This window comes from Bufo bufo, chromosome 5 (genome assembly GCF_905171765.1).
Source record: "Bufo bufo chromosome 5, aBufBuf1.1, whole genome shotgun sequence".
Taxonomy (NCBI): domain Eukaryota; kingdom Metazoa; phylum Chordata; class Amphibia; order Anura; family Bufonidae; genus Bufo; species Bufo bufo.
Window position 1 is genome coordinate 542297696 of NC_053393.1, and position 12381 is coordinate 542310076.

The 12381-nt window shown below is 47.5% G+C and overlaps 1 protein-coding gene across 1 annotated transcript; it reads right to left on the reverse strand.

The window, feature by feature from the left end:
* Positions 1–1833: 1833 nt before the first annotated feature.
* RPS23 (ribosomal protein S23) lies at positions 1834–5956 on the reverse strand. The gene is made up of 4 exons (XM_040431330.1): positions 5817–5956; positions 4067–4226; positions 3768–3888; positions 1834–2028 (listed from the first exon to the last, which is right to left on the reverse strand). The coding sequence occupies exons 1-4, from the start codon at positions 5818–5820 to the stop codon at positions 1882–1884; spliced, it is 432 nt and encodes a 143-aa protein (XP_040287264.1). The 5' UTR covers positions 5821–5956; the 3' UTR covers positions 1834–1881.
* Between the last annotated feature and the right edge of the window lie 6425 nt (positions 5957–12381).

The window sequence follows — 12381 nt, forward strand, 5'->3', positions numbered from 1 at the left end:
TTTCATTTCAAATCCATTGTGGTGGTGTATAGAGCCAAACATGTTAGAATTGTGTCCATGTCCCAATATTTATGGACCTGACTGTAGCTTCTGAAGGTGCCCGGAGAGGCATTCATGTGGCCGGTGCCCGGGCCCCTTGTCACTTTTCATACGAAACCCCTCCCCTTTCACCCCTCTGGCCCGCCCTAGGTACTTCTGATTACATCCCCCTCTTAGTGAGAAATTCCACACCAGCGCCGTTCAACAGATTTGCCGCGAATGCGCACTTCATTCCCCATTATGGGCAGAGGCACAAGGCCGCCTAGATCAGGATGTACAGGCCGGCGCATTAAACGCTCTTGTGCCTCCGCCCATAATGGGGAATGAAGTGCGCAGGCGTAATCAGAAGAACCTAGGGTGGGCCAGAGGGGTGAAGGGGGTCATATGAAAAGAGACGAGGGGCCTGGGCACCGGCCACATGAACGCCGCCCCGGGCACCTTCAGAAGCTAAATATTGACTAAGTGTTTTTCTGAGAAAATCAGCAATGGACAGCAATATGGAAGGTAGCATTCTAATTGAGATCCTGATGTTAGTGTTCTATAATGGTGAAAGACTCCCTTTAAAGATGTGGTCTTAGCCATTCAGTCTTGCCAAAAGAGGGCGTAAGCGCGTCCTCCAATGCCCTATAGAAAGGCTCTCAGAGGCTACATTTGGGTGGTGTACCTCTTGGCGAGACTGTTAGGCATGACTCACTTGGACATACTATCCTGTTCACAGAAGGGGTACCATCACTGAACGGAGAGAAGCAGGATGGTGGTTTCTATAAATTGCTGCCATCCAGGCAGTTCTGACCTCGCTGTTAGATATTGGGAGCAGTGGTTACGTGAGGGCACACACACGTGGGGAACAGGCTCCAGATGGCCGCAGTAGAGGATGTTTTGCTCCACCGACAGGCATGAGCAGCCTCCAGAGTTTCATCGTTTACCATCCAGACACAGGCAGCCCCTTCATTACCCCCATCTGTGCCTGGAGCTCTTCCCAGGGGCTTTGCAGAAATAAATTTGGTGCCACAGCATCCATTACGTGTCCTGCCCATTGACAGCCAGGCTTTGTTTGCAGCGATGCCATGAATTAGAAGCCTGGCTATGGACTGGAACTGTATGGTCTTTAGTGATAAACGCAGGTTGTTTGGGATCCGACAATGGTCGGGTTGGAGTATGGAGACCTGGCGGTGAGAACTTCAATCCTGCCTGTAGAGCAACACTCTGCTAGTGATGATCTGAGGAACCATGATATAACAGTCACCCCTAGTAATGATACGAGGGACACTAACCGCTCAGCGATACGTGCAGGACGTCCTGCCGCCACACGGGTTCCTCTCATAGCAGGGTAATGCTCGCCCGCACACATCAAGAATTTCCCGGGAATGTCTCCTCCAGATCACAACACTTCCTGGGCTGCCGGGTCACCTGATTTATTGCCAATCCAGCATTTATGGGACCAGCTGGGATGCCATCGTCACCAACCTACAAGTGTGCAGGGTCCTAGAGCCTCCTTTCGGTTGTACCGTTTCCCCAATAAGCTTCTCTAATATTGTAATCACATTTATCACTACATTCACATAAAGTTTCATCCCAACAACTCCTCGGTGCGGGAGATGTACAGGACAAGGTAATGCACACCTTTGAGGTCTTTACTTAAGGGCATTTAGCACCTATGTTTTTACATTTCTCTGCACATCATGGGGGCAGCCATGTTGCCCAATCTATTACCAGCATCAAGGGATGACCTCACAGCAGCCACGTGGACCGTATTCCACGACGGACAGGAGCAGTAAACCACAGCAGACAGACCCGAGTTTGTGAAAGTTGTTTATTGAAGGAGGGGAGGGCAGAAGACGTCTAGGATCTTGGTCTCTCCTTCTTGCCTTTGTACAAGGCCAGCAGAGACACGTTGGCTACTTTTACGACCTTGAACCTGACACCGGGAATGTCACCAACGGCATGGCCAGCCCGACCAAATCCAGCCACCAAAACTTCATCGTTTTCCTTAGTAGAAGAAAAAAAAAGGAGACTTGTTAGAGTGACAGAATCGGTCGCCGTACATCAGGGAGAGCTGTAGGCCCAGCACAGAGGCTACAGGCGGCCAGTGAAGACACACGGGCGCCGCTCACCAACGCAGAACGCCGTAACCAAATGAAGGTCTTCTAAAAATGCAATACAAGAACCATGAACACGTTGTGCTTTGGACATTTCAGTCATCGGTAGAGATGAGCGAATGCAGACACCTGGGAATGGGTTCAGACACAGGACCACCACCTCAGCCCCCAGATATACCCCGACGTGACCTGTGCACGCACATGTACCCAGAGCAATGGCAAAGGGGCGAGATTGCCAAAGCAAGGCAAGTTGTGCGACAGTCAAATTGAAGGAGGGGGACGTGGCTCCAGAAGCCAGATTTGGAATCAAATTTGATTTATAAGGGTACATACACACAAGTGGGGGGGGGGGGGGGAAACAAAAATGGCCATAAATAAAAATGAATTTCCTTGTTTTTCCCCTCTTAAAGGGCTTCTGTCACCCCCCAAAACTCTTTTCATTTTTGGGAATATTAAAATCCTTATTGGACGACTATTCAATATATAGGGCTCTTACCTTGTTCTGTGCCTTTGTTTCATTAAAAATCGAGCTTTTAAAATATGCAAATTACTTCACTACCAGCAAGTAGGGAGTCTCCTTACTGGTAGTGAAGTAATTTGCATATTTTAAAAGCTCGATTTTTAATGAAACAAAGGCACAGAACAAGCTAAGAGCCCTATATATTGAATAGTCGTCCAATAAGGATTTTAATATTCCCAAAAATAAAAAAGGAGTTTTGGGGGGTGACAGAAGCCCTTTAATATCCCAACAACTGCCTCCCCAGGACTTACAGGAGCTCTCTCTGCACTGGGGGCAGTAGGACCTGACGTTCTCTACATAATGCCATTGCGCTGGGAGAGTCAGGGCCTGCCGCCTCCAGTGCAGAGCGAGTGTTACCATGCATTCAAGTGGTGAGAGGCCCATTTTTACCCCCCCCCCCCCACAAAGTGCACTCATTTATTAAACGCCAAAGTCTAAGAGGACAACCCCATCAATAGCTGTAAACAATTCTGTCCATGGGCTGCACCAGTGAAAACCGCAAGTTCTCTTTTCTAATCCTGTACAGCCCACCGACGTGTAATCAGACAGACCCCCGAGACTCCCTCCGTCGTATAGGAAACAGATCGGCCGCCGCTACGGACCCGTCATTGGTAGGAACTGAGGCAGCTTTTTGGTCTGGATCTTCAGACAGAAAATCCACAGCGGATTACAGCATCCACTAGGTGAAATCAGGGAACGGATCTGCCACATGACGTTTGCCGTGGTCCGAGCAAGGACTTGCTGTGGATCCTCCCAACCACCTTCAATGGAGAAGTGAACATCCACAAGCTTCTCTACAGCAGCATCCACAGGGGCAGAGGAGACGGAGTTGCTCTGTATACCTCACCTTCCCAGTCTCCTGCTGCTCCCATGGAGAGGCCTGACTCATCCAGCATTGACACGTGACCACTGCAACCAATCACAGGCTTCTGAAGTCACGCATCAACATGCGCTAAAGACACAGGCAGCGAGCAGGGAAGCCTCAGCACGAGAGAACCAAGAGGCAAATACTTATTTTTTCGTCCCCCAAGATCAAATGTCAAACTTTCTGCATCAAATCTGCCCAGTGTGAACCGGGCCTAACCGGATAAACATTGCATTATAGTTACCTCAATAAAGTTCAAGCAGCCGTCGTTAGGGACGAAGGCGGTGATCTTCTTGCCGTTCTTGATCAGCTGCACTCGGACACATTTCCTGATGGCAGAATTGGGCTGCTTAGCCTCAACACCTCTGGAAGACAAGACGGGTTTCATAAGACCCCAGATCACCCCGTATACAACGCATCAGCACGGACCGCACCTTCACATGTCCACTGCTCCCCATCAGGATAGTGGTCACACACGGCACAGTATCTACAGCGACAAGAAAGTCATAGACGTCGTCGCCGCCCCCCCCCAACCCCACTTACACTTTTTCCAGGACGATTCCTTTGGCGTGGGAAGCGCCTCCGAAGGGGTTGGCCTTGAGAGCGGTCCCCAAGTTGGCCTTCTTGTACTGCTTGTCGTGCCACTTCTGCTCACGTCGGTGGTTGCGCAGCTTTCTTGCTGTACGAAGACCTCGGCACTTGCCTGAGAGGAGAAATAAGAGATTAGAGGTGGTAAGTGTCTGCACCGAGGTTCATCCGTGGGACACGGGGCCCCAAACACCTTAACGACGGAACAATCCCAGGAACTACGTCCACCAGAAATCAGTGCACATCAGTGACCCTCTACAGCTTACTGACTGGTCATGTGACCAGGGACGACACCCCCCCCCCCCCCCACACACACACACACACACACACACACAATCAGGGCCGGCAACTATTTTTACAGGGGTTGTCCAGACTTAAAACATGGGGCTTTCTTCCTAAAACTGCACTACCCCTGTCCACAGGTTGCATGCAATACTGCAGATCTGTTCCATTGACTCTAATGGTACCAAGCTGCAATACCAGACAACCCACGGACAGGGGTGGTGCTGTTTTTAGAAGAAAATAGCCATTGTTTTTTTCCCCTAAGGACAAATACACACCGGTATCCATTTTGCACCCAAAAACCACAGATCCGCAAAACAGACACCATCCGTGTGCACGCCGCAGTTCTCTCGCTCCATTAGAACAAACACAGGACATGTTCTAGATTTTGGGGAACGGCCGCAATAGAAAGGTGCGATCCCCACAAAAAATGTAGATCTGACATGGGCCCAGAATACGATCGTGTGCAGGCAGCCTAACCCCGGAGATGGGCCAGCTTCAGATAAAGGGCTCTCCGCCAGGATCCCAGCAACCACCATAATACAGGAGCCCCGCAATCTGCTGTACGGGGCGGAGGAGGAGAACCACAAGCATCCGCTTCGGGAGCTGGTCATAATACACAGCTGGGATCAGAGGTGACGTACACCTGCCATTCAGTCCCTGTCACCCCATCAGCTGGAGGCCGGACGATGCCCCCCAATGTCAGCCATCATAGTCCCGCTAGCGTTACACTGACAGCCATAAGGCACCGCATCAGAGGTCGCCGGTTTAAATCCCCCGGTAGAAGGGGGGGGGGGGGGGATTTAAAAATTCTTTAAAAGAAAAAAAAAAGGCCTAGCCTAATTTACTAGGTAAAAAATAAAATCACTAGCAAAATTACTGTAAAAAAAAAAAAAAAAAAAAAAATTACTAGTTTTTTGCCTCCTAGAACAAAAGCTATGTACTCAGTATGTACACAGCCATAATCTGGACATAAAAAGTAGCAAAACTAAACAGCTGCAAAAAACGTAGGAGCCGTTCACATTAGTAGGAGAAGAACCGCAGCTTCTACAATGCCATGGGAGAAACCACTGTGCAGAGCGCGGGGGTACACGGGAGAGACCACAGAGTGGAGAGCGGGAGGACTCGGGAGAGACCACACGATCCTAGGGGGGACACATCCGGGCTCTGCAGCAGCAGCAGCAACACGACAGGACAGACGCCTTGGTCTGCAGCCCGGCTGTGGGAGTCCCGCCTGTCATGGCGCCCGCGCCTCACACCGCGGCCTCATGGTGTACCAGACACGCCGTCACGTCTCTCCTCACACCGGCGGCGCTGCTGACGACCAGCCGGAAAGATGCCGGGCCCCACCGGAGCCCATGGTACCTCCCGGCCCGCTCTCCAGCCGCCCAGGTCCCGCGCCACGCCGCAGAGCCGCACTCACCCATCTTGTCTGTCTCAGGGCCGACTACGGAAAGATCGATTCCCAGAAGCCACCGAGAAACCCAGGCGCCCAGAGGACCCCACGAAGGCTGTCCTGCAGTGTGCCTGTCCCCGTAACACAGAGGTTACGGCCGTCAGTTCTCGCTAGGTGAACCCTGGATGTGAGATATCCGCAGTATAATGATAATATTACACGCAGATGAATAATGGATGATGTTATCCGTAAAATAATGAGACTTCATTGTCACGACACCGGCAATAGGTGGCTGACGCCGGCAGTGAACTACGAATCCCATGATGCTTGGCGTCTGTAGCGGCCTAGAGCTGACCCCGCCCACTGGTGACCCCGCCCACTGGGGTTGGTTATATGTAGTGCGGTGCAACATGTTCGGATCAGACATAATCTACAGTCAGGTCCATAAATATTGGGACATGGACACAACGGATTTGAAATGAAACGAACAAGATGCACTTTACCTGCAGACTGAGGGGATTTACATCCAGATCAGGTGAACGGTGCAGGAATTACTACAGTTTGCATATGTGCCTCCCACTTGTTAACCCCTTAAGGACTCAGCCCTATTTTACCTTAGGACCAGGCCATTTTTTGAAAATCTGACCAGTGTCACTTTAAGTGCTGATAACTTTAAAACGCTTTGACTTATCCAGGCCGTTCTGAGATTGTTTTTTCGTCACATATTGTACTTCATGACACTGCTAAAATTGGGTCAAAAAAGTAAATTTTTTTGCATAAAAAAATACCATATTTACCAAAAATTTTGAAAAATTTGCAAATTTCAAAGTTTCAGTTTCTCTACTTCTGTAATACATAGTAATACCCCCAAAAATTTTGATGACTTTACATTCCCCATATGTCTACTTCATGTTTGTAGCATTTTGGGATTGATATTTTATTTTTTGGGGATTTGTTAGCAAATCTTGAAATTTTTCAGAAATTTACAAAAACCAAATTTTTAGGGACCACTACAGCTCTGAAGTCACTTTGCGAGGCTTACATAATAGAAACCGCCCAAAAATGACCCCATTCTATAAACTACACCCCTCAAGGTATTCAAAACTGATTTTACAAGCTTCGTTAACCCTTTAGGTATTGCACAAGAGTTATTGGCAAATGGGGATGAAATTTGAGAATTTCATTTTTTTGCCTAATTTTCCATTTTAACCCATTTTTTCCACTAACAAAGCAAGGGTTAACAGCTAAACAAGACTGTATCTTTATTGCCCTGACTCTGCCGTTTACAGAAACACCCCATATGTGGCCGTAAACTACTGTACGGCCACACAGCGGGGCGTAGAGTGAAAGGTGCGCCGTATGGTTTTTGGAAGGCAGATTTTGCTGGACTGTTTTTTTTGACACCATGTCCCATTTGAAGCCCCCCTGATGCACCCCTAGAGTAGAAACTCCATAAAAGTGACCCCATCTAAGAAACTACACCCCTCAAGGTATTCAAAACTGATTTTACAAACTTTGTTAACCCTTTAGGTGTTGCACAAGATTTAATGGAAAATAGAGATACAATTTCAAAATTTCACTTTTTTGGCAGATTTTCCATTTTAATATTTTTTTTCCAGTTACAAAGCAAGGGTTAACAGCCAAACAAAACTCATTATTTATTGCCCTGATTCTGTAGTTTACAGAAACACCCCATATGTGGTCGTAAACCGCTGTACGGGCACAAGGCAGGGCGCAGAAGGAAAGGAATGCCATACGGTTTTTGGAGGGCTGATTTTGCTGGACTGTTTTTTTGACACCATGTCCCATTTGAAGCCCCCCTGATGCACCCCTAGAGTAGAAACTCCATAAAAGTGACCCCATCTAAGAAACTACACCCCTCAAGGTATTCAAAACTGATTTTACAAACTTTGTTAACCCTTTAGGTGTTGCACAAGATTTAATGGAAAATAGAGATACAATTTCAAAATTTCACTTTTTTGGCAGATTTTCCATTTTAATATTTTTTTTCCAGTTACAAAGCAAGGGTTAACAGCCAAACAAAACTCATTATTTATTGCCCTGATTCTGTAGTTTACAGAAACACCCCATATGTGTTCGTAAACCGCTGTACGGGCACACGGCAGGGCGCAGAAGGAAAGGAATGCCATACGGTTTTTGGAAGGCAGATTTTGCTGGACTGTTTTTTTTTACACCATGTCCCATTTGAAGCCCCCTGATGCACCCCTAGAGTAGAAACTCCAAAAAAGTGACCCCATTTTAGAAACTACAGGTTAGGGTGGCAGTTTTGTTGGTACTAGTTTAGGGTACATATGATTTTTGGTTGCTCTATATTACACTTTTTGTGCGGCAAGGTAACAAGAAATAGCTTTTTTGGCACGTTTTTTTTTTTTTGTTATTTACAACATTCATCTGACAGGTTAGATCATGTGGTAATTTTATAGAGCAGGTTGTCGCGGACGCGGCGATACCTAATATGTATACAATTTTTTTTATTTATGTAAGTTTTATACAATAACTTCATTTTTAAAACCAAAAAAAGTTTTAGTGTCTCCATAGTCTAAGAGCCATAGTTTTTTCAGTTTTTGGGCGATTATCTTGAGTAGGGTCTCATTTTTTGCGGGATGAGATGACGGTTTGATTGGCACTATTTTGGGGTGCATATGACTTTTTGATCGCTTGCTATTACACTTTTTGTGACGTAAGATTTTTTTATTTTTTACGGTGGTCACCTGAGGGGTTAGATCATGTGATATTCTTATAGAGCCGGTCGATACGGACGCGGCGATACCTAATATGTATACTTTATTTTTATTTATGTAAGTTTTACACAATGATTTCATTTTTGAAACAAAAAAAAATCATGTTTTAGTGTTTCTTTAGTCTGAGAGCCATAGTTTTTTCAGTTTTTGGGCGATTATCTTGGGTAGGGTATGATTTTTGCGGGATGAGATGACGGTTTGATTGGTACTATTTTGGCGTACATGTGACTTTTTTGATCACTTTTATTACCTTTTTTGGGAAGTAAGGTGGGCAAAATTTCAATTTTCTCATAGTTTTTATTTTTTTATTTTTATGGTGTTCACCGTGCGGGGAAAGTAACATGACCGTTTTATAGATCAGGTCGTTACGGACGCGGCGATACCTAATATGTGTAGTGTATTTTATTTTTTTTATTTTTATTCAGTGATGAATGTTTTTTTTTTATCTTAACTTTTTTCACTTTTTTTCACTTTTTTTTTGACCCAGACCCACTTGGTTCTGAAAGATCCAGTGGGTCTGATGTCTGTATAATACAGTACAGTACAATATATATTGTTCTGTACTGTGTTTTACACTTGTCTGAACAGATCTATGCTTTTAGCACAGATCTGTTCAGCACCATGGACAGCAGGACGCCTGAGCAGGCGTCCTGTTGCCATGGGAACCTTCCCCGTCTGCCACAACTTCGCAGACGGGGAAGGGTGAGGACGGGGCTGAGGGGGGCTCTCTGGGGGCTCTCTCCCTCTCCATCGGGGGGCTGCAAAGGCACAGCAGCCCCCCGATGGTGAGGGAGGGAGCTCCCTGACCGATGACAGTTAATTTTTTCCATACAGCGGTCCGTACGGACCGCGGTATGGAAAGGGTTAAACGGCTGACATCTTCACAGATGTCAGCCGTTTATACCAGGGTGCCAGCAATGTGCTGGCACCCTGGTATACCCACTAGAAGCCAACGATCGTTCATAGGGAGGCGGGCGGGGGATCGCGATCCCGCCTGCCGCACCGCCCGCCTCCCGCAACGCCCCCACCGCATGCGACACCCCCCCCGCACCACCCGCCGGCATCAAATCGTGCAGGGGTGCAGGGGGGGGGGTGAAAAATATTGATTATAGGCACTCAAAAGTTTCTGATCCCCGCGGTCAGGGACCGCGGGGATCAGAAACTGCAAAAAGCGCAGCAAACCGCAGGTCTGAATTGACCTGCGGTTTGCTGCGATCGCCGACACGGGGGGGTCACATGACCCCCCCTGGCGTTGTCACAGGATGCCGGCTGATAGATTTCAGCCGAAATCCCGTTCTGATTAACCCCTGGGGCGCCGGAATACTGATTTCAAGTTAGGACGTACCGGTACGCCCTGAGTCCTTAAGGACTCGGGAAATAGGGTGTACCGATACGCCCTGCGTCCTTAAGGGGTTAAGGGACCAAAAGTAATGGGACAGAATAATAATCATAAATCAAACTTTCACTTTTTAATACTTGGTTGCAAATCCTTTGCAGTCAATTACAGCCTGAAGTCTGGAACGCATAGACATCACCAGACGCTGGGTTTCATCCCTGGTGATGCTCTGCCAGGCCTCTACTGCAACTGTCTTCAGGTCCTGCTTGTTATTGGGGCATTTTCTCTTCAGTTTTGTCTTCAGCAAGTGAAATGCATGCTCAATCAGATTCAGGTCAGGTGATTGACTTGGCCATTGCAGAACATTCCACTTCTTTCCCTTAAAAACCTCTTTGGTTACTTTTGCAGTATGCTTTGGGTCATTGTCCATCTGCACTGTGAAGCGCCGTCCAATGAATTCTGAAGCATTTGGCTGAATATGAGCAGATAATATTGCCCGAAACACTTCAGAATTCATCCTGCTGCTTTTGTCAGCAGTCACATCATCAATAAATACAGGAGAAGCAGTTCCATTGGCAGCCATACATGCCCACGCCATGACACTACCACCACCATGCTCCACTGATGGGGTGGTATGCTTAGGATCATGAGCAGTTCCTTTCCTTCTCCATACTCTTCTCTTCCCATCACTCTGGTACAAGTTGATCTTGGTCTCATCTGTCCATAGGATGTTGTTCCAGAACTGTGAAGGCTTTTTTAGATGTTGTTTGGCAAACTCTAATCTGGCCTTCCTGTTTTTGAGGCTCACCAATGGTTTACATCTTGTGGTGAACCCTCTGTATTCACTCTGGTGAAGTCTTCTCTTGATTGTTGACTTTGACACACATACACCTACCTCCTGGAGAGTGTTCTTGATCTGGCCAACTGTTGTGAAGCGTGGTTTCTTCACCAGGGAAAGAATTCTTCGGTCATCCACCCCAGTTGTTTTCCGTGGTCTTCCGGGTCTTTTGGTGTTGCTGAGCTCACCGATGCGTTCCTTCTTTTTAAGAATGTTCCAAACAGTTGTTTTGGCCGCGCCTAATGTTTTTGCTATCTCTCTGATGGGTTTGTTGTGTTTTTTCAGCCTAATGATGGCTTCACTGATAGTGACAGCTCTTTGGATCTCATCTTGAGAGTTGACAGCAACAGATTCCAAATGCAAACAGCAGACGTGAAATGACCTCTGGACCTTTTATCTGCTCATTGTAATTGGGATAATGAGGGAATAACACACACCTGGCCATGGAACAGCTGAGAAGCCAATTGTCCCATTACTTTTGGTCTCTTAACAAGTGGGAGGCACATATACAAACTGCTGTAATTCCTACACCGTTCACCTGATTTGGATGTAAATACCCTCAGATTAAAGCTGACAGTCTGCAGGTAAAGCACATCTTGTTAGTTTCATTTCAAATCCATTGTGGTGGTGTATAGAGCCAAAAATGTTAGAATTGTGTCGATGTCCCAATATTTATGGACCTGACTGTAGCTGCTTGTTGTAAGGGCCCCCATAACAGACAGCCAGTGACAACCACAGAGCCCCCATAACAGAGACAGCCAGTGATAACCACAGGGACCCCAATAAGAGAAACATTCAGTGACAACCATAGAGCCCCCATAAGAGAGACAGACAGTGACAACCATTGTGCCCCCATAAGAGAGACAGCCACTGACAACCACAGGGCCCCCAGAGGAGAGACAGCCAGTGACAAATACAGGGCCCCCAGAGGAGAGACAGCCAGTGACAACCACAGGGCCCCCAGAGGAGAGACAGCCACTGACATCCATAGGGCCCCCATAACAGAGACAGCCAGTGACAACCACAGGGCCCCCAGAGGAGAGATGTAACATCCCAGAGTATGTCACTAAACTCTGTCACCCAGCTTCATGATGTTAAGATGTTAATGTCCTATGTAATCTCAATGTGCATTGCCATGTTTATGTCTGTATTTTATATATTTGCTGTAATTTCCATGTACACCAGCAGGTGGCAGCAGTATGTAGCAGATAGTCTGTAGGAAAGTTAGTATATCTAGACTGGAATAGACCATTCCAGCCTAGCTTCCCCCATCTGAGGAGGAGTGGAATGTTCCCACTCTTAGGCCTCTTTCACACTTGCGTTGTCCGGATCCGTCGTGCACTCTATTTGCCGGAGGTGCCCACCGGATCCGTAACACTGCAAGTGAACTGAAAGCATTTGAAGACGGATCCGTCTTCAAAATGCGTTCAGTGTTACTATGGCAGCCAGGACGCTATTAAAGTCCTGGCTGCCATAGTAGTAGTGGGGAGCGGGGGAGCAGTATACTTACCGTCCGTGCGGCTCCCGGGGCGCTCCAGAATGACGTCAGGGCGCCCCATGTGCATGGATGACGTGATCCATGTGATCACGTCACCCATGCGCGTGGGGCGCCCTGACGTCACTCTGAAGCGCCCTGGGAGCCGCATGGACGGTAAG